This window comes from Haliotis cracherodii, unplaced genomic scaffold, assembly GCF_022045235.1.
Source record: "Haliotis cracherodii isolate W230 unplaced genomic scaffold, xgHalCrac1.p SCAF_1, whole genome shotgun sequence".
Taxonomy (NCBI): Eukaryota; Metazoa; Mollusca; class Gastropoda; order Lepetellida; family Haliotidae; genus Haliotis; species Haliotis cracherodii.
Window position 1 is genome coordinate 212,645 of NW_027266264.1, and position 22,671 is coordinate 235,315.

The 22,671-nt window shown below is 41.4% G+C and overlaps 3 protein-coding genes across 3 annotated transcripts; 2 read left to right on the forward strand and 1 right to left on the reverse strand.

Moving 5' to 3' along the window:
- Positions 1-185: 185 nt before the first annotated feature.
- LOC139458518 (involucrin-like) lies at positions 186-19,191 on the reverse strand. Its single transcript, XM_071239957.1, has 4 exons — positions 18,955-19,191; positions 4,524-4,623; positions 2,620-2,916; positions 186-348 (listed from the first exon to the last, which is right to left on the reverse strand). The coding sequence occupies exons 1-4, from the start codon at positions 18,961-18,963 to the stop codon at positions 317-319; spliced, it is 438 nt and encodes a 145-aa protein (XP_071096058.1). The 5' UTR covers positions 18,964-19,191; the 3' UTR covers positions 186-316.
- On the forward strand, positions 4,726-7,632 carry LOC139458464 (uncharacterized). The gene is made up of 5 exons (XM_071239906.1): positions 4,726-4,751; positions 4,952-5,039; positions 5,360-5,367; positions 5,816-5,871; positions 7,616-7,632. The coding sequence occupies exons 1-5, from the start codon at positions 4,726-4,728 to the stop codon at positions 7,630-7,632; spliced, it is 195 nt and encodes a 64-aa protein (XP_071096007.1).
- LOC139470587 (uncharacterized) lies at positions 7,685-9,372 on the forward strand. Its single transcript, XM_071252916.1, has 5 exons — positions 7,685-7,903; positions 8,080-8,087; positions 8,176-8,231; positions 8,352-8,543; positions 9,362-9,372. The coding sequence occupies exons 1-5, from the start codon at positions 7,685-7,687 to the stop codon at positions 9,370-9,372; spliced, it is 486 nt and encodes a 161-aa protein (XP_071109017.1).
- Positions 19,192-22,671: the final 3,480 nt, after the last annotated feature.

A 22,671-nucleotide genomic window follows, 5' to 3' on the forward strand; every position in this document is an offset into this window, starting at 1 on the left:
GCAGTGATTGTAACATGTACACCTGAACACGTGATGTCCACGGAGTGGTGGTATCACGTACACCTGAACACGTGATGTCCACGGAGTGGTGGTAACATGTACACCTGAACACGCGATGTCCACACACTGGCTGTTACAAGTATGCGTTAATGAGCATCTGTTAAATACAAAATTGAAACTCTTGCTTCGGGGGCTGATTTATTATAATTCGCATTTTTGACAAATTCCAGAAGTAGCTACTACCGTCGTCCTCGTCATCAGCAACTACAGGACGTCCTCGTCATCAGCAACTACAGGACGTCCTCGTCATCAGCAACTACAGGACGTCCTCATCATCAGGGTAGGGAGCTGAATTGGAAACACATGAAGTGAGTTAACTTGGAGGATCACCTATTAACTGTCGGCTGTCTTGGGTAAAAACATCATATTTACAGTGAGGTTACAGTGACACGGACGGTAACAGGTAATATATAGTTTGAACATAATAGGAGGGCAAGACATAATGAACTGACTTCAAGTGTAGCAGATAATATATAGTTTGAACATTATAGAAGAGGGAAATACTGAACTGACTTCAAGTGTAGCAGATAATTTATAGTCTGAACATAATAGGAGGGCAAAACATAATGAACTGACTTCAAGTGTAGCAGATAATTTATAGTCTGAACATAAATGAGGGCAAAACATAATGAACTGACTTCAAGTGTAGCAGATAATATATAGTTTGAACATAATAGGAGGGCAAAACATACTGAACTGACTTCAAGTATAGCAGATGATTTATAGTCTGAACATAATAGGAGGGCAAAACATAATGGACTGACTTCAATTGTAGCAGATAATATATAAACTGACGGCCAAAAGAAACGTTACCAACGATATTTCTAGGAAAAAATATGACCAACACAATTTGAAGCAGCAATAACAATTGTATTGTAGAAATTCATCATTCAGAACAGTAAAATGCGAATTTACTAATTCAACAACAAAGTCCTTTACCTCCAACAGGGACATTTCTTAACAAGGGGTCATTCGTCCAGTATTCGATCGGATCAACAACATTGGTTACAACTTTAAGGTGACGACGGCCCAGACTGTTCAATACGGGATATGTAGCAATTCAATTTCCGAAGACGACGCCCCAGCTGGTCCCAGAGGTGTTCTATGGGTGACAGATCTGGTGAACGAGCTGACCACGGCAGGACAGTCACGTTGTTGGCGTTGAGGAAGTCTCTAGTAATACGGGCTTTATGGGGTGTGGCGTTATCTTGTTGGAACACCGTCCTTTGTTGACGCTGGATGAAAGGAAGAACCACTGGCCGTAAGATATTGTCAATGTAGCGTTGTGCTGTCAGATTGCCTTCGATGATGACAAGTTCCGTCTTCTCGTCCCCGCAAATGCCGCCCCAGACCATCACACTTCCGCCCCCATAAGGTTCCACCTCCTGGACACAACAAGGAGCCGTACGTTCACCTTGTCGTCGATAAACTCGCGTCCGCCCATCAGGTTTGAAGAGTTGGAACCTGCTTTCGTCACTAAACAGCACTCGCCGCCATTTCCGTTGTTGCCATCGCTGAGTTTGCCTGCACAACGTCAATCTGGCACGTCGAAGTTGACGGGTCAAGGTCATGCCCTTGAAAGGGCGATAAGTCCGGAGACCATAATGTCGTAGTCGTCTGGTCATTGTTTGTCTGCTGACCGGATGTCCTAAGCTGTTGGCAGCTGATGACGTCACAGTAAGAAATCTGTTCCTCAGATGAAGTACCCGTAAAAAGCGGTCATCCTGCGGGGTCGTGACCTTTGCCTGCCACTCCGTGGTCTGTCTGCGGTTCTGCCAGTCTGTCAGAGACGTGCAACCAGTCTGGCAATGGTCATGTTGGAGCAGTTCATATTAATAGCAACCTCTCTCTGTGTCGCTCCCATCTGCAGCATACCTATGGCTCTCTCCCACTGGACAGCGGTCAGTCCTGGCATGTTCGTTGGTGTTAATCATCGCAACCAATGATAGGGAACAGATCCGTGCGTAATTTATACCCGGAAATTGCACGATCATTTGGGAAAGAATGTTTTAAAAAATTGCTGAAAAACTCCTAAAATCCGTAAAGCACGCGCAAAGAACGACAGAGAACATGAAGGCTGTATTCGTGAGATGTGTTCTTTACTGTTTTTGAACAGGTTGGCATCTTTGTTTAAAAGTGGCAAATCAGTTAATGTTGGTAACGTTTCTTTTGGCCCTCAGTTTAGTTTGAACATAATAGTAGCGGGACATAATGAACTGACTTCAAGTGTAGCAGATAATATCTAGTTTGAACATAACAGGAAGGCAAGACATAATGTAAATTTGTTTGTTGTTTAAAGCCGTACTCAGCAATATTCCAGTACATGACGGGGGTCTGTAAATATTAATGATAATAATTTGGGATACAATGACATGCATCAACCAAATCAACGAGCCTTACCACCCGATCCCGTTAGTCGCCTCTTACGACAAGCAAATTCGCCTTTTACGGCAAGCATGGGTTGCTAAAGACCTATACTACCCATCAAGACATAATGAACTGATTTGAAGTGAAGTAGGTGATAATTTAAACATGTAACATAAAGGTTTCAGCACTTACGCTTGGCGGCGTGTGTTAGGTCAGAGTCTTCCTCCATCATTTGCCCATCATCTGTGTTTCTGCGCGCCAGGTCGCTAAAGTCGGGGTCAACGTGCTTCAGGTCGCCAAGGTCCCGGTCAACGTGCTTCAGGTCGTCAAGGTCCCGGTCTGTGTGCTTCAGGTCGGCAAGGTCCCGGTCAACGTGCTTCAGGTCGTCAAGGTCCCGGTCTGTGTGCTTCAGGTCGTCAAGGTCCCGGTCTGTGTGCTTCAGGTCGTCAAGGTCCCGGTCTGTGTGCTTCAGGTCGCCAAGGTCCCGGTCTATGTGCAATGACAGTTACAGTTATCCGACCACTTATCCAACACTAGTCGACACTAATCAACACTTTTTCAAGTTATCCAATACTACAGACAATCATAGATAGATAGATAGAGAGATGATAGATAGATAGACGATAACTATATAGATAGATGATAGATAGATAGATAGATAGATAGATGATAGCAAGAAAGAGGATAGATAGATGATTGATACAAAGATAGATATATAGATAGAAAGAGGATAGATAGATGATAGATAAATAGATGATAGCTATATAGATAAATGATAAATATATAGATATATAGAGAGGTGATAGATAGGTGATAGATAATAGATAGAAACATAGATTTATATACAGATAGATAGATGATAGATACATAGATAGAAAGATAGATAGATAGATAGATAGATAGATGATAGAGAGATGGATGACATAAATTATAGATAGATAGATGATAGATGGTACATGGATAGATAGATAGATAGATAGATAGATAGATAGATAGATAGATAGATAGATAGATAGATTGATGATAGATGATAGATATATAGATGATAGCTATATAGTGAGATGATAGATGACAGATAGATAAATGGACAGATAGATAATAGCGAGAAAGAGGATAGATAGATGATTGTTAGAAAGATAGATATATAGATAGATAGATATATAGATAGGTGATAGATGGTAGATAGATGGAAAGATAGATACATATACAGATAGATGATAGATAGATAGATGATAGATAAGTAGATAGAAAGGAAGAAGATACATAGATGATAGATGGATAGATGATAGAGAGATGGATGACAGATAGATTATAGATAGATATATAGATGATATATGATAGATGATAGATAGATAGGTAGATAGAAAGGAAGAAGATACATAGATGATAGATGATAGAGAGATGGATGACAGATAGATGATAGATAGATTATAGATAGATAGATAGATGATATATGATAGATGATAGATAGATGATAGATAGATAGGTAGATAGAAAAGATCAAGATACATAGATGATAGATGGATAGATGATAGAGATGGATGACAGATAGATGATAGATAGATTATATATAGATAGATAGATGAGAGATAGATAGATGATAGATAGATAACTAGATAAGTAGACACATAGATAGATAGTTAGATGATATATGATAGATGGATAGATAGATGACAGATAGATAGATAGATGATAGATAGATAGATCTATAAAATTAATGATAGATAGATAGATAATAGATAGATAACTAGATAGATGATAGATGATAGATAGATACATAGTTAGATAGATAGATAGATGATAGATAGATAGATAGATCTATAAAATTAATGATAGATAGATGATAGATAGATAACCAGATAGACAGACAGATAGATAGATGATTGATAGATAGATATATAGGTAGATAGATAGATAGATAGATGATAGGTAGATAGATCTAAAAAATTAATGATAGATAGATAGATAGATAGATAGATAGATTGTATGATAAATACATTTTTCCCATGTAAAAGAAAGTAGACTATTGTATTGTATTCCTATTGTTATTTGCTGAGTTCCCTTAACACAGTTCCATTAATTGTAGTTGCACTGACCTGTGAGCCCAAACTTCAGTCTTATACGAGCCTTGCGTCGTTCTCCTGCTGCTTCATGGCACAACAACATCACGACGATGACCAGAACTAGCAACACTTTCTGTAAACATATGTAATGTCACAAGTACCCATGTCTGTAGTGTCAATAGTACCCATGTCTTAAGTGTCAAAAGTACCCATGTCTGTAATGTCACAAGTACCCATGTCTTTAGTGTCAAAAGTACCCATGTCTGTAATGTCACAAGTACCCATGTCTGTAGTGTCACAAGTACCCATGTCTTTAGTGTCAATAGTACCCATGTCTGTAATGTCACAAGTACCCATGTCTGTAGTGTCACAAGTACCCATGTCTTTAGTGTCAATAGTACCAATGTCTGTAGTGTCACAAGTACCCATGTCTGTAGTGTCAATAGTACCCATGTCTATAGCGTCAATAGTACCCATGTCTGTAATGTCACAAGTACCCATGTCTTTAGTGTCACAAGTACCCATGTCTTTAATGTCACCAGTACCCATGTCTGTAGCGTCAATAGTACCCATGTCTGTAGTGTCACAAGTACTCATGTCTGTAGTGTCACAAGTACCCATGTCTTTAATGTCACCAGTACCCATGTCTGTAGTGTCACAAGTACCCATGTCTTTAGTGTCAATAGTACCCATGTCTGTAGTGTCACAAGTACCCATGTCTGTAGTGTCAATAGTACCCATGTCTATAGCGTCAATAGTACCCATGTCTGTAATGTCACAAGTACCCATGTCTGTAGTGTCACAAGTACCCATGTCTTTAGTGTCACAAGTACCCATGTCTTTAGTGTCACAAGTACTCATGTCTGTAGTGTCACAGGTACCCATGTCTTTAATGTCACCAGTACCCATGTCTGTAGTGTCACAAGTACCCATGTCTTTAATGTCAATAGTACCCATGTCTGTAATGTCACAAGTACCCATGTCTGTAGCGTCAATAGTACCCTTGTCTGTAGTGTCACAAGTACCCATGTCTTTAATGTCAATAGTACCCATGTCTGTAATGTCACAAGTACCCATGTCTGTAGTGTCACAAGTACCCATGTCTTTAATGTCACCAGTACCCATGTCTGTAGTGTCACAAGTACCCATGTCTTTAATGTCAATAGTACCCATGTCGGTAATGTCACCAGTACCCATGTCTTTAGTGTCACAAGTACCCATGTCTGTAGTGTCACAAGTACCCATGTCTGTAGTGTCACAAGTACCCATGTCTTTAGTGTCACAAGTACCCATGTCTGTAATGTTACAAGTACCCATGTCTTTAGTGTCACAAGTACCCATGTCTTTAGTGTCACAAGTACCCATGTCTTTAGTGTCACAAGTACCCATGTCTGTAGTGTCACAAGTACCCATGTCTGTAGTGTCAATAGTACCCATGTCTATAGCGTCAATAGTACCCATGTCTGTAATGTCACAAGTACCCATGTCTTTAATGTCACCAGTACCCATGTCTGTAGTGTCACAAGTACCCATGTCTTTAGTGTCAAAAGTACCCATGTCTGTAATGTCACAAGTACCCATGTCTGTAGTGTCACAAGTACCCATGTCTTCAGTGTCAATAGTACCCATGTCGGTAATGTCACAAGTACCCATGTCTGTAGTGTCACAAGTACCCATGTCTTTAGTGTCAATAGTACCAATGTCTGTAGTGTCACAAGTACCCATGTCTGTAGTGTCAATAGTACCCATGTCTATAGCGTCAATAGTACCCATGTCTGTAATGTCACAAGTACCCATGTCTTTAGTGTCACAAGTACCCATGTCTTTAATGTCACCAGTACCCATGTCTGTAGCGTCAATAGTACCCATGTCTGTAGTGTCACAAGTACTCATGTCTGTAGTGTCACAAGTACCCATGTCTTTAATGTCACCAGTACCCATGTCTTTAGTGTCACAAGTACCCATGTCTTTAGTGTCAATAGTACCCATGTCTGTAGTGTCACAAGTACCCATGTCTGTAGTGTCAATAGTACCCATGTCTATAGCGTCAATAGTACCCATGTCTGTAATGTCACAAGTACCCATGTCTGTAGTGTCACAAGTACCCATGTCTTTAGTGTCACAAGTACCCATGTCTTTAGTGTCACAAGTACTCATGTCTGTAGTGTCACAGGTACCCATGTCTTTAATGTCACCAGTACCCATGTCTGTAGTGTCACAAGTACCCATGTCTTTAATGTCAATAGTACCCATGTCTGTAATGTCACAAGTACCCATGTCTGTAGCGTCAATAGTACCCTTGTCTGTAGTGTCACAAGTACCCATGTCTTTAATGTCAATAGTACCCATGTCTGTAATGTCACAAGTACCCATGTCTGTAGTGTCACAAGTACCCATGTCTTTAATGTCACCAGTACCCATGTCTGTAGTGTCACAAGTACCCATGTCTTTAATGTCAATAGTACCCATGTCGGTAATGTCACCAGTACCCATGTCTTTAGTGTCACAAGTACCCATGTCTGTAGTGTCACAAGTACCCATGTCTGTAGTGTCACAAGTACCCATGTCTTTAGTGTCACAAGTACCCATGTCTGTAATGTTACAAGTACCCATGTCTTTAGTGTCACAAGTACCCATGTCTTTAGTGTCACAAGTACCCATGTCTTTAGTGTCACAAGTACCCATGTCTGTAGTGTCACAAGTACCCATGTCTGTAGTGTCAATAGTACCCATGTCTATAGCGTCAATAGTACCCATGTCTGTAATGTCACAAGTACCCATGTCTGTAGTGTCACAAGTACCCATGTCTTTAGTGTCACAAGTACCCATGTCTGTAGTGTCACAAGTACCCATGTCTGTAGTGTCACAAGTACTCATGTCTGTAGTGTCACAAGTACCCATGTCTTTAATGTCAATAGTACCCATGTCTGTAATGTCACAAGTACCCATGTCTGTAGTGTCAAAAGTACTCATGTCTGTAGTGTCACAAGTACCCATGTCTTTAGTGTCAATAGTACCTATGTCTGTAGTGTCAAAAGTACCCATGTCTTTAGTGTCACAAGTACCCTTGTCTGTAGTGTCACCAGTACCCATGTCTTTAGTGTCAATTGTATCTATGTCTGTAGTGTCACAAGTACACTAAAGACACTGGTACTGGTGACACTACATACATGGGTACTTGTGACACTAAAGACATGGGTACTGGTGACACTACAGATAAGGGTACTGGTGATACTACAGACATGGGTACTCGTGACACAAGTACCCATGTCTTTAGTGTCACAAGTACCCAGGTCTTTAGTGTCACAAGTACCCAGGTCTGTAGTGCCAATGGTACCCATGTCTTTAGTGTCACAAGTACCCATGTCTTTAGTGTCACAAGTACCCATGTCTTTAGTGTCACAAGTACCCATGTCTGTAATGTCACAAGTACCCATGTCTTTAGTGTCACAAGTACCCATGTCTGTAGTGTCACAAGTACCCATGTCTTTAGTGTCACAGGTACCCATGTCTTTAATGTCACCAGTACCCATGTCTTTAGTGTCACAAGTACCCATGTCTTTAATGTCACAAGTACCCATGTCTTTAGTGTCACAAGTACCCATGTCTGTAATGTCACAAGTACCCATGTCTGTAATGTCACAAGTACCCATGTCTTTAATGTCACAAGTACCCATGTCTGTAGTGTCACAAGTACCCATGTCTTTAGTGTCACAAGTACCCATGTCTTTAGTGTCACAAGTACCCATGTCTTTAGTGTCACAAGTACCCTTGTCTGTAGTGTCACAAGTACCCATGTCTTTAGTGTCACAAGTACCCATGTCTGTAGTGTCACAAGTACCCATGTCTTTAGTGTCACAGGTACCCATGTCTTTAATGTCACCAGTACCCATGTCTTTAGTGTCACAAGTACCCATGTCTGTAATGTCACAAGTACCCATGTCTGTAGTGTCACAAGTACCCATGTCTTTAGTGTCACAAGTACCCATGTCTGTAATGTTACAAGTACCCATGTCTTTAGTGTCACAAGTACCCATGTCTTTAGTGTCACAAGTACCCATGTCTTTAGTGTCACAAGTACCCATGTCTGTAGTGTCACAAGTACCCATGCCTTTAGTGTCAAAAGTACCCTTGTCTGTAGTGTCACAAGTACCCATGTCTTTAGTGTCACAAGTACCCATGTCTTTAGTGTCACAAGTACCCATGTCTGTAGTGTCACAAGTACCCATGTCTTTAGTGTCACCAGTACCCATGTCTTTAATGTCACCAGTACCCATGTCTGTAGCGTCAATAGTACCCATGTCTTTAGTGTCACAAGTACCCATGTCTTTAGTGTCACAAGTACCCATGTCTGTAGTGTCACAAGTACCCTTGTCTGTAGTGTCACAAGTACCCATGTCTTTAGTGTCACAAGTACCCATGTCTTTAGTGTCACAAGTACCCATGTCTATAATGTCACCAGTACCCATGTCTTTAGTGTCACAAGTACCCATGTCTTTAGTGTCACTACCGCCAGTACCTATGTCTTTAATGGCTCTACAAAAACTGTATTGTTATCTCAACCTCATTATTCAGAATGTAAAACGCATAAACCATGGATCGCCAAGTTCATTTCCTGGGTCAGATTAAATCAATTACACGAATGTCACTCGTGTTTGATATGGTGGCTGATTCGGACAATCGCCATATCGGCCTCAGTTATCCACTGGATATGGCGACAGTGCATCAGTTCGACACGACACTGCGATATCGCGACACAATATAGAGATATTGCGATACAGTCAAATACGAAAACGATACAGTCGAAAAAACAATAACACTACTGTGTCTGGGTGAACTTCATTCAGTCTGAGATTTGCTCATAAATCCAGGTCAGATATGATGGAGGCATTAAATGTTACGTAACATGCCAGTGACAGTGTAGCAAGAGAGGAATGATAGGTTGAGTTACAAAAAATACATCGATCAAAGGAATAGCCGATAACCATCTGTTGTCTTGCACAGTGGATTTGTCAAAAGTCAGACAGATAGAAAGACAGAAGGGTTTATTTGTGCCCCATTCGTAGATACAAACAAAAACACAGATTATCTCAGTATCTACAGATCCCAATATCTACGAGCAATCGCCCAGCGACTTATGAAAAACAATAAAACAAATTAATGAATACATAACATGTTAATTTATGAGGAGACTGAAATAGCTAAATAATAAATACTGTGCTGTATACATTTACATGCACATACATTATATAAAATATCTCGGCGTTTAATTAAAATAGCATGGCAGATTTTGGCAAAGCAAAACGTGAGATCTTGGTTTGCTGAAATACTAGTAAATGTGTCTGTACAAGACACTGCGTTGAAGTAAGGGAGGGTAAAGCTACATGTAGTAAGAAGGTGGTCCTCTTGTCGCTGTATATAGGGCATAAAAGTACATGTACATGTAGTAAGAAGGTGGTCCTCTTGTCGCTGTATATAGGGCATAAAAGTACATGTATATGTAGTAAGAAGGTGGTCCTCTTGTCGCTGTATATAGGGCATAAAAGTACATGTACATGTAGTAAGAAGGTGGTCCTCTTGTCACTGTATATAGGGCATAAAAGTACATGTATATGTAGTAAGAAGGTGGTCCTCTTGTCGCTGTATATAGGGCATAAAAGTACATGTACATGTAGTAAGAAGGTGGTCCTCTTGTCACTGTATATAGGGCATAAAACTACATGTACATGTAGTAAGAAGGTGGTCCTCTTGTCGCTGTATATAGGGCATAAAAGTACATGTACATGAAGTAAGAAGGTGGTCCTCTTGTCGCTGTATATAGGGCATAAAAGTACATGTACATGTAGTAAGAAGGTGGTCCTCTTGTCGCTGTATATAGGGCATAAAACTACATGTACATGTAGTAAGAAGGTGGTCCTCTTGTCGCTGTATATAGGGCATAAAAGTACATGCACATGTTGTAAGAAGGTGGTCCTCTTGCCGCTGTATATAGGGCATAAAAGTACATGTACATGTAGTAAGAAGGTGGTCCTCTTGTCGCTGTATATAGGGCATAAAAGTACATGTACATGTAGTAAGAAGGTGGTCCTCTTGTCGCTGTATATAGGGCATAAAACTACATGTACATGTAGTAAGAAGGTGGTCCTCTTGTCGCTGTATATAGGGCATAAAAGTACATGTACATGTAGTAAGAAGGTGGTCCTCTTGTCACTGTATATAGGGCATAAAACTACATGTACATGTAGTAAGAAGGTGGTCCTCTTGTCGCTGTATATAGGGCATAAAAGTACATGTACATGTAGTAAGAAGGTGGTCCTCTTGTCGCTGTATATAGGGCATAAAAGTACATGTACATGTAGTAAGAAGGTGGTCCTCTTGTCGCTGTATATAGGGCATAAAAGTACATGTACATGTTGTAAGAAGGTGGTCCTCTTGTCGCTGTATATAGGGCATAAAAGTACATGTACATGTAGTAAGAAGGTGGTCCTCTTGTCGCTGTATATAGGGCATAAAAGTACATGTACATGTAGTAAGAAGGTGGTCCTCTTGTCACTGTATATAGGGCATAAAAGTACAACATGTGCTTCATCCCGGATACAGTGTTTATTGTTAAAACAACATATTTCTCCCCAAGGTACATTCTCGTAGTGACCAGTCTCTAGTCTTTAAGGCGCCACTCCCCATCTAAATTTAACCAGTCCACTCCTGTGATTTCTATTGAGCGGACATTTCACATGTAGTTCAACCGCATAAGTATCTTGAAACAACTTATATGTCCTCGGTTTATTTTTTCCTCGATTTCCTTCTTTTTATAAGTATAGGTTTACAAAGCGGGTGGAATATATCCACATCTGAGCTTGAATTTATAGTACCTAGCTGAAAACAACAGAGGACCTATCTCACCTGACCAATAATTCTTGACACCATATACATATATACTCGGACCCCATGGTACCGCGGCATTCATCGTATCGCGGCATTTGTGATTTCCGATAGTTCACGCGGGACACGCCTCTTAGCGGCTGTCTATTAATGCAATTCAGTAACCAGGAAGTGCTCACTTCGTAAACAATTTCAATTTCCTCGGAATGTTCCGTCTGCTGTAAGTAAGGAGTTATTAATCCGTTGATACATATTTCTGGCATCTGTTGTAATATTGCCTTACCCCCATCTATCAATGACCAACGATATAACCCGCAATTCCCCAAGTAAACTTTCTCTATCGACCTGAACTAGGTCATCTGCATATTCATGGCGACTAATGAGGTAACGGAAGCTACGTAGTCCGCACATTTTTTCCCGCTCTGTGCTCAGAAACTATTGGGAGATCATAAGGGCCATAATGCCAAACTTAGAAATACGCTCTTCACTAGTAACCAAAAGATAAATACATACTTTGGGCATACTAGGAGTGTTTTTTATATATTTATTGTTGACTTTTAACATTTTTCCATTTTGTGACAAATTATTGTCATCCAATTTTTTAAAAATAATCTTAAAATATCATTTCTGATATTTTGATGTTGACATAAAAATATTTTTCTCTTACTTTTCGGTAAGTATGCATTGAATACCTATTGCTGATAACACATTTAGAATTTTACTTGTGCTGTCTTTGCACTTGTCTGGACAAATCACTGATGTCCTGCATGATCATACCAAGTGGTTGGTAGAATTATGTCCTCTTTTTGTCCAATTCGGACCTCCATACACAACTTTTCTGTGTACCGCGATACGATGGAGTTCCCTCCCTTGTCAAACAGGGCGCGAGGCCCGGCTTTTACTCGGAGCTACTAATGTAAATAATGAACTTTTATCAGTAAAATATGCATTGTTTGATAACATGAATGATATCTGATACAGAGAACACGAATAAACATAAAGGTTAGTGAGTGCATTTTGTTCCGTGGTTAGCGTACATGACAAGTACCGCGATACCCCGAGGTTGCAGGCTAAGCAACCCATGCTTGCCTTAAAAGGCGACTATGCTTGTCGTAAGAGATGACTAACGGGATCGGGTAAGTTGATGTATGTCAGCGATCCCAATAGCGAGGATCGATGCTCATGTTGTCAATCACTGGATTGTCTGGTCCAGACTAGATTATTTACAGACCGCCGTCATATAGCTGGAATATTGCTGAGTGCGGCGTTAAACAACATACAAACAAACATATATATATTGTATTTTATCATATAATGGGTAGGTTTCTCGGCAGGATAAAGCCAACGGATAAAAACGATATCCGTTGGGGACATATGCGGATAGAGATGCAAATATCAAAGGTCAAGTAGGGACTACTTTCACTGTTTATAAACAAACATGGCGTCGCCCTCGTCATTCGGCGATCGAGTCAGAATTAACCATCAGGAATCTGGATATCCTCCAGGGATAGTTGCTATCATTATCAAAAGAAAAGTCTAATATACTGAAAATCAGTGTCTAACTGTGATGTAGCTAAGGCATTTTATAAGTTTTGGCAACTTTGGAGAAATATATATTTCGAAACAATTTTGCGAGGGCACGAGGCCTAGCCAAGCGGGATCAGTAGCCATATCTGTGCTTGTAGACCTCTGCGGCTTGAAACCTTTAACAAATTAAAATAGTTGGATTTGGCCGAAATATGTTTGAATTGTTACCTTGTTTCGTTTTGTCGCTGTTTGTACATCTGACTAAACTTCTTAATGTTATGACAGGACAGAACGACTGTCAATAACGTCTGACCGTGACCGTGACGTCTCATAGTCTGGGGTTAGAGTAGCTTCTCTTTGACAAAGGACAGCTACTCTAGCGGACAGACTGATGGATTGCCGCGAAAGGCAATTAAAAAGAAGGATTGTTGTTTTGCGTATATTTTGCTTCGCCATTGTATAAGAAACAGATTTCAGTTGGAACTATATTGGCTACTGTCACTGTCCTACTGACACTTCACTTACCCTGTGACGTAATAAATATTAATGCGCGCATTCCAGGGAAACTCGCAATGTTTCGGTAATGTTTGTGAGAGAGGGAAAGCGATTTTCAAGCACAGAATAAAAGAATGACATTATATGATAAAGATGTTATCACGCTTGTGTGTTTGGGTATGGTAAATATCTTGTATTAGGAATAAACAGTATGTATTAAGCTCGCCAAGGCTCGCTAAATACAATGTTTATTCCTAATGCAGGATATTTACCATCCCCAAGCACACTCGCGTGATAACCTCTATATATTATCATAATATTAGATTGTAACAAAGACTTGTAACATGGAACACGTTTCATTGTACAGCTGCAGATATATGGGCTGTTGTTCCTTTGTGTGGATATTGAAGGGTACATTCCTCAATCAGGATGACTGAAACCTCTGTCCATTTATTTTGCTAATTGACAAAAATATCCACGTTCAATAGGACTTAAAAGCATGATAATAGACTAATTATGCTGGGATTAGTAGTGAAAACACAACTAATGTACACTGACTTTCGTTTTCTTTTAATCCTATCATTTCAGCCACTGGGTGATGAAAATAAAAAAACAAAATGTTTGGAATTGTTATCATATTAGAACAAGTGGACTGACTTTCCAGTCATTATGTAAAATAACTAAAATATTCAGGCGTTTTATTAATTGACTAAGTGACAATTTCAGTCATTTTACACATTGACTGCAACATATCCACACTATATGATAGCCAATGCTCAGCTGCCATCCTTAGCTTGTGTCCCAAGTCAAACTTGGAAAACTGCAGAATACTAAAAGCTAGTAAGTTGTCAAAACATCGTCACCATCACCGATGCGACCTCCAAATATGCCTACATTTCCGTTCCAAGATAAAACTGTATTTCATTTTGTTGGTCAATGTGACATCACGCCCTTATAATATCAATAAACGAGACAAATGCGTTTACAGTTGGCGCAGCATAGATAACGAAAAAATCGAGATTACTGGGATATCATCCGGAAAGGTTTGAAATAAAGGAATAATAAAAAGTTACTTATTTCATGATTTTTTACAATGCCGTTATAAACATATAGAAAACTCACTCAGATTGAATGCATTCGAGTTTAACACACTAATTGAAGTTGAACATGTAAACGGTGTCCCCGTCGTGATAGTTCAAGAATATGTCCTTACGTGGTATCTATATGTACATACCTCATCACTGAATCATGAAAAATAAAAGCGTTTGTTAAGAATGAATTGATAAAAAAACGTTAATATAAGAATCAGTATTCACCAAGGATCAGGAGTCATAATCCCTTGTATACATCCTGCGTAGAGCAAGTCATAACCCCTAGTATACAACCTGCCTAGAGCAAGTCATTACCTCTTGTATACAACCTGCTTAGAGCAAGTCATAACCCCTGTATACAACCTGCCTAGAGCAAGTCATAACCCCTAGTATACAACCTGCATAGAGCTAGTCGTAACCTCTTGTATACAATCTACATAGAGCAAGTCTTAACCCCTTGTATACAACCTGAATAGAGCAAGTCATAACCCCTTATATACAACCTGCATAGAGCAAGTCATAACCCCTTATATACAACCTGCATATACCAAGTCATAACCCCTGTATACAACCTGCCTAGAAGTCATAACCCCTTATATACAACCTGCATGGAGCAAGTCATAACCTCTGTATACAACCTGCATAGAGCAAGTCGTAACCTCTTGTATACAGCCTGCATAGAGCAAGTCATAACCCCTAGTATACAACCTGCATAGAGCAAGTCATAACCCCTAGTATACAACCTGCATAGAGCAAGTCATAACCCCTTATATACAACCTGCATATAGCAAGTCATAACCCCTGTATACAACCTGCCTAGAAGTCATAACCCCTTATATACAACCTGCATGGAGCAAGTCATAACCTCTGTATACAACCTGCATAGAGCAAGTCGTAACCTCTTGTATACAACCTGCATAGAGCAAGTCATAACCCCTAGTATACAACCTGCATAGAGCAAGTCATAACCCCTAGTATACAACCTGCATATAGCAAGTCATAACCCCTTATATACAACCTGCCTAGAGCAAGTCATAACCTCTTGTATACAACCTGCATAGTGCAAGTCATAACCTCTGTATACAACCTGCATAGAGCAAGTCATAACCCCTAGCATACAACCTGCCTAGAGCAAGTCATAACCCCTCATATACAACCTGCCTAGAGCAAGTCATAACTTCTTGTATACAACCTGCATAGAGCAAGTCATAACCCCTTATATACCACCTGCCTAGAGCAAGTCATAATCCCTGTATACAACCTGCCTAGAGCAAGTCATAATCCCTGTATACAACCTGCCTAGAGCAAGTCATAACCCCTAGTATACAACCTGCCCAGAGCAAGTCATAACCTCTTGTATACAACCTGCCTAGAGCAAGTCATAACCCCTAGTATACAACCTACCTAGAGCAAGTCATAACCTCTCGTATACAACCTGCATAGAGCAAGTCATAACCCCTAGTATACAACCTGCCTAGAGCAAGTTATAACCTCTTGTATACAACCTGCCTAGAGCAAGTCATAACCCTTGTATACAACCTACCTAGAGCAAGTCATAACCTCTCGTATACAACCTGCTTAGAGCAAGTCATAACCCCTGTATACAACCTGCCTAGAGCAAGTCATAACCCCTAGCATACAACCTGCATAGGGCAAGTCATCACCCCTGTTACACAACCTGCATAGAGCAAGTCATAACCCCTGATACACAACCTGCCTAGAGCAAGTCATAACCCCTAGTATACAACCTGCGTAGAGCAAGTCATAACCCCTGTATACAACCTGCATAGAGCAAGTTATAACCTCTTGTATACAACCTGCCTAGAGCAAGTCATAACCCCTTATATACCACCTGCCTAGAGCAAGTCATAATCCCTGTATACAACCTGCCTAGAGCAAGTCATAATCCCTGTATACAACCTGCCTAGAGCAAGTCATAACCCCTAGTATACAACCTGCCTAGAGCAAGTCATAACCTCTTGTATACAACCTGCCTAGAGCAAGTCATAACCCCTGTATACAACCTACCTAGAGCAAGTCATAACCTCTCGTATACAACCTGCCTAGAGCAAGTCATAACCCCTAGTATACAACCTGCCTAGAGCAAGTCATAACCTCTTGTATACAACCTGCCTAGAGCAAGTCATAACCCCTGTATACAACCTACCTAGAGCAAGTCATAACCTCTCGTATACAACCTGCATAGAGCAAGTCATAACCCCTAGTATACAACCTGCTTAGAGCAAGTCATAACCCCTGTATACAACCTGCCTAGAGCAAGTCATAACCCCTAGCATACAACCTGCATAGGGCAAGTCATCACCCCTGTTACACAACCTGCATAGAGCAAGTCATAACCCCTGATACACAACCTGCCTAGAGCAAGTCATAACCCCTAGTATACAACCTGCGTAGAGCAAGTCATAACCCCTGTATACAACCTGCATAGAGCAAGTTATAACCTCTTGTATACAACTTGCGTAGAGCAAGTCATAATCCCTGTATACAACCTGCCTAGAGCAAGTCATAACCTCTCGTATACAACTTGCGTAGAGCAAGTTATAACCCCTTGTATACAACCTGCCTAGAGCAAGTCATAACCTCTTGTATACAACCTGCCTAGAGCAAGTCATAACCTCTGTATACAAACTGCATAGAGCAAGTTATAACCTCTTGTATACAACCTGCCTAGAGCAAGTCATAACCTCTGTATACAAACTGCATAGAGCAAGTTATAACCTCTTGTATACAACTAGCGTAGAGCAACAGGATGGTTGTTGTAGAGATTCAAGTCTTTTGCACATCCAGACAATGTGTAACGATCAATTAAACCTGCGAAGTTTCATGACTGTCGATAAGTATTATTTCATAGCGAAATGTAACAATTATTCTGTCACTTCAAACCTTATTGTAAAAAAATATTTACAGATAAAGCTAATCTGCAACCCTTTATGTAAACTGTTTTACATTTAGGGATATCTTGTGACCCTCAGCAAATTTGATTAATTTTACAATAAGGGTTAATACGCAACTCTCAATACGGCACAATCTCTAGTCTTAAGTGTCGATACTAAATACAGATTAAACATCAGTGTCAGAGTATATCCAGTCTCCATTATCCGCATTTGGTGTAAAAGGAAAAGTAGCGGTGAATGGATCACTGAACATCGGTGATGACACCAGCTGTTCGCTATAAAGGTCAGCATGTCCTGCTCTGTCGGTAACACCCGCAACTCACACAATAGAAAGGTAAGCATGACCTGCTCTGTCGGTAACACCCGCAACTCACACAATAGAAAGGAAAGCATGTCCTGCTCTGTCGGTAACACCCGCAACTCACACAATATAAAGGTAAGCATGACCTGCTCTGTCGGTAACACCCGCAACTCACACAATAGAAAGGTAAGCATGTCCTGCTCTGTCGGTAACACCCGCAACTCACACAATATAAAGGTAAGCATGACCTGCTCTGTCGGTAACACCCGCAACTCACACAATAGAAAGGTAAGCATGTCCTGCTCTGTCGGTAACACCCGCAACTCACACAATAGAAAGGTAAGCATGACCTGCTCTGTCGGTAACACCCGCAACTCACACAATAGAAAGGTAAGCATGTCCTGCTCTGTCGGTAACACCCGCAACTCACACAATAGAAAGGTAAGCATGTCCTGCTCTGTCGGTAACACCCGCAACTCACACAATAGAAAGGTAAGCATGTCCTGCTCTGTCGGTAACACCCGCAACTCACACAGTAGAAAGGTAAGCATATCCTGCTCTGTCGGTAACACCCGCAACTTACACAATATAAAAGTAAACATGTCCTGTTCTGTCGGTAACACCCGCAACTCACATAATATAAAAGTAAGCATGTCCTGTTTTGTCGGTTACACCCGCAACTCACACAATATAAAGGTAAGCATGTCCTGCTCTGTCGGTAACACCCGCAACTCACACAGTAGAAAGGTAAGCATGTCCTGCTCTGTCGGTAACACCCGCAACTCACACAATATAAAGGTAAGCATGTCCTCCTTTGTGTCGTGTTATCGCCATGTCGTGTCGTGTTATCGCCATGTCGTGTCGTGTTATCACCATGTCGTGTCGTGTTATCGCCATGTCGTGTCGTGTTATCGCCATGTCGTGTCGTGTTATCGCCATGTCGTGTCGTGTCGATATTTCGTTTTTGGCTGTATCGCAAAATCGCTATATCGTGTCGTGATATCGCAAAGTCGAGTCGTGCTATCACTTGCAGCGAAGTTCGTGATTGAAGATGATCTCCTTCACATAAAGCTTGTAAAACCCGTGATTGAAGATGTTCCTCGACATCCCGGCAGAACATCACGAATACGAATCAATATTGCAAACCGCAACGGTTTCAATTCAACGTTAAACCACAGTTCATTCTCTGTTCATTATTGTAAATACCATATTTAAACAATAGAAGCGGACGGACGAAAGGTGGCTACACTCACCGGCTGCATGTCGTCTGATGGGTGGAGGTCGGCTTCTTGGGATGGATGGGTGGAGGTCGGCTTCTTGGGATGGGTGGAGGGGCGAGGTTGTGCTCCTTGGTGGTCAGCTGATGGTCGAGATTGGTGCCAAGTGATGCTTTGAGTGGCCCGGCCAGTTCAGGGTTCCCGGGCAGAGTGCAGCTCTAATATACCCGCTACTGTGTAATGTATACTCGCATCTGATTAGTTTCAACAACTCAGGAGCCACTCGATATGCCTCACTTTGATAGGATATTTACATAACCCCATCTGCCACACGCACCCGGTGCTCACCCTCAGATGCCACTCATTCATCAACACTGACAGCCTGTAAAATTGTAAAATATCATATGATAATAGTACACAATATGAAAATAGTAGAAGGGATGTGTGTGTGTGTGTGTGTGTGTGTGTGTGTGTGTGTGTGTGTGTGTGTGTGTGTGTAATTCATATTCAATGACTGTACACACATCTGAGGTCAGATACTTCATATTCAATGTCTGTACAGACATCTGTGGTCAGATAATTTATATACAATGTCTGTACACTCATCTGAGGTCAGATACTTCATATTCAATGTCTGTACAGACATCTGTGGTCAGATCATTTATATTCAATGTTTGTACAGACATCTGAGGTCAGATACTTCATATTCAATGTCTGTAAAGACATCTGAGGTCAGATGATTTATATCCAATGTCTGTAAAGACATCTGAGGTCAGATAATTCATATACAATGTCTGTACAGACATCTGAGGTCAGATACTTCATATTCAATGTCTGTACAGACATCTGTGGTCAGATAATTTATATTCAATGTCTGTACAGACATCTGAGGTCAGGTAATTTATATACAATGTGTTTAAGGACGTCTCGGTCGACACTATACATATTCACGGAAGCGCCTTCCTAACAGTAGACACATTTCGAGTATTGAAACTTACAGAGAATAAAGATTACAGTGACATAAAAATAATAACAGTGTGCGTGATCCGATACAGTAACCCCTTTCTTCTCACAAACATATCTGTGTGAATGGACCCGTGGAGATCCAGGGCAGAATAGGTCTTCAGCAACCCATGCTTGCCGTAAAAGGCGACTACACTTGTCGTAAGAGGCCACTAACGGGATCGGGTGGTCAGACTCGCTGACTTGGTTGATGCATGTCATCGATCCCAATTGCGTGGATCACAGGATTGTCTGATCCAGACCCGATTATTTACAGACCGCCGTCATGTAGCTGGACTATATTGCTGCGTGCGCGCGTGCGTGAAGGTGTTTGTCTGTGTGTTGTCCCGGGATACACCTGGTAAACTCAGATCAGGTTCAGCCCAACACGTGCTCGTCTCACGTCTCGCTTCGCAGATGCTGTTGTATCGTTATCACTGGTTCTCAATGGCGTGGTTACTTTCACACCTACATCCCTGTGACAGCTTTCATGGTTCAAGTTGAAACATCGATACAACCAGTAACATGTGTTTACAGTTGGGACAACTTTGTAAATATCCCTTTTGCAGTCACTGAAGACAATTTTGAATCCTTGCAAGGCAGATCATGCAGCGATTATCGCACATCCGTAATGAATCTCACTTTAGCCAAGTTAACAGATCGTAGTTGTTTTGGGGAGGAGGGTAAATAATGCAAAAGTTTCATTTTAGTTTCATTGCGTTTTGTTTGTTTGTTATTTAACGACGTACTCAGCAATGTTCCAGCTATATGTCGGCGGTCTGTAAAAACTAGAGTCTGAACCAGTGATTGAAATGATGAGCATCACTCCACGCAATTGGAATACGATGACCTGCATCAACCAAGTCAGCGAGCCTGACCACCCGATCCTGTTAGACGCCTCTTAAAAACAAGCATAGTCAACTTTTACGGCAAGCATGGCTTGGTGACGACCCATTCTATCCCGGATCTTGTTAATGTCGGTGCCATGTTATGCGGTTAGGGAGCATTTCCGCTCAAGAGTAATTCTAACAAAAACGTGTGTGTGTTGTGGTGGTGAGGGGTGTGGAGTGTGTGTGTTGTTGTGTGAACATTACCTTGGATATTCGTTTTTTTAAAGTTATTTTGTTTGTTTTTTTAAAAAAATAATTTATTATTCCATTTCATATATATTGTTACAAGTGTATATTTTGAAACGAGGAATCTGCATGGTGTGATCTGTCAATTTCAAGATTTCACGGATCCAAAGCCAGATAGTGACAGAACTTAGGCATTTGTGGCCCAGAAATAGTTGATCGTGTATGATTTTCTTAATTGCGCGTGTTCTGAAACGAATTTCGTCAAGTTTGATAAGCTGTCACTTCAGTTGGGACATTGTTTTCGTGGACCTTCGAATAGGAGTGTTTTCCGATGGACTTTCAAATCCCCTCCGGCCAAATCTAACGATGGTGGTTTACGGAGATGGCAACGAACATCGATCACTACGACTATACTGTAACTCCTATACTTTAACATATACTTATATGACTGTTTTAGCGCTACGATCCCTTTGTGAAACGGGCCCCTGGCTGGTATTATAGACAGAACGTGTATTAGAGGAAATAAAGATTCGTTTTACAGCTTATATGGGGGTGGTCGATCGGCAGCCATTTTTTATGAATCGATATGTAGCCTTTTCTATGTATTCATGCGCACGTTTTTTTTTTGTGAAAAGGCCTAAGATATTTGAAAGGGGTTTCCGTAGCTAAAGGGAAACCTCTTTTTAACCAAGCAGAATCAAGCATTCATCAATGTCATGGTAGAATCATTTGACTTCTGCCATCTCACAAACGGCATGACTCCTGCCATCTCACTCACGGCATGACTCCTGTCATCTCACTCACGACATGACTCCTGCCTCACTCACGGCATGACTCCTGCCATCTCACTCACGGCATGACTCCTGTCATCTCACTTACGGCATGACTCCTGCCATCTCACTCACGGCATGACTCCTGCCATCTCACTCACGACATGACTCCTGCCATCTCACTCACGGCATGACTCCTGCCATCTCACTCACGGCATGACTCCTGCCATCTCACTCACGGTATGACTCCTTCCATCTCACTCACGGCATGACTCCTGCCATCTCACAAACGGCATGACTCCTGCCATCTCACAAACGGTATGACTCCTGCCATCTCACTCACGGGATGACTCCTGCCATCTCACAAACGGCATGACTCCTGCCATCTCACTCACGGCATGACTCCTGCCATCTCACAAACGGCATGACTCCTGCCATCTCACAAACGGCATGACTCCTGCCATCTCACTCACGGCATGACTCCTAGCTGCCATCTCACTCACGGCATGACTCCTGCCATCTCATTCACGGCATGACCCCTGTCATCTCACTCACGGCATGACTCCTAGCTGCCATCTCACTCACGGCATGACTCCTAGCTGCCATCTCACTCACGGCATGACTCCTAGCTGCCATCTCACTCGACATGTCCCCTAGCTGTCATCTCACTCACGGCATGACTCCTGCCATCTCACTCACGGCATGACTCCTGCCATCTCACTCACGGCATGACTCCTGCCATCTCACAAACGGTATGACTCCTGCCATCTCACTCACGGGATGACTCCTGCCATCTCACTCACGGCATGACTCCTGCCATCTCACTCACGGCATGACTCCTGCCATCTCACAAACGGCATGACTCCTGCCATCTCACAAACGGCATGACTCCTGCAATCTCACTC

What these genes read in the sequence shown, in the direction of transcription:
- LOC139470587 (XM_071252916.1), top strand. Translation starts at nt 7,685, where the DNA reads ATGGGTACTGGTGACACTACAGATAAGGGTACTGGTGATACTACAGAC. An exon ending in CCATGTCTTTAGTGTCACAA is followed by an intron (nt 8,232 to 8,351) that starts GTACCCATGTCT and finishes TTAGTGTCACAG; the next exon opens with GTACCCATGTCTTTAATGTC.
- LOC139458464 (XM_071239906.1), top strand. Translation starts at nt 4,726, where the DNA reads ATGTCTTTAGTGTCAAAAGTACCCAT. An exon ending in TTAGTGTCAAAAGTACCCAT is followed by an intron (nt 4,752 to 4,951) that starts GTCTGTAATGTC and finishes CCATGTCTATAG; the next exon opens with CGTCAATAGTACCCATGTCT.
- LOC139458518 (XM_071239957.1), bottom strand. An exon ending in ACTGAAGTTTGGGCTCACAG is followed by an intron (nt 2,917 to 4,523) that starts GTCAGTGCAACT and finishes CATTGCACATAG; the next exon opens with ACCGGGACCTTGGCGACCTG. An exon ending in CCTAACACACGCCGCCAAGC is followed by an intron (nt 349 to 2,619) that starts GTAAGTGCTGAA and finishes TTTCCAATTCAG; the next exon opens with CTCCCTACCCTGATGATGAG.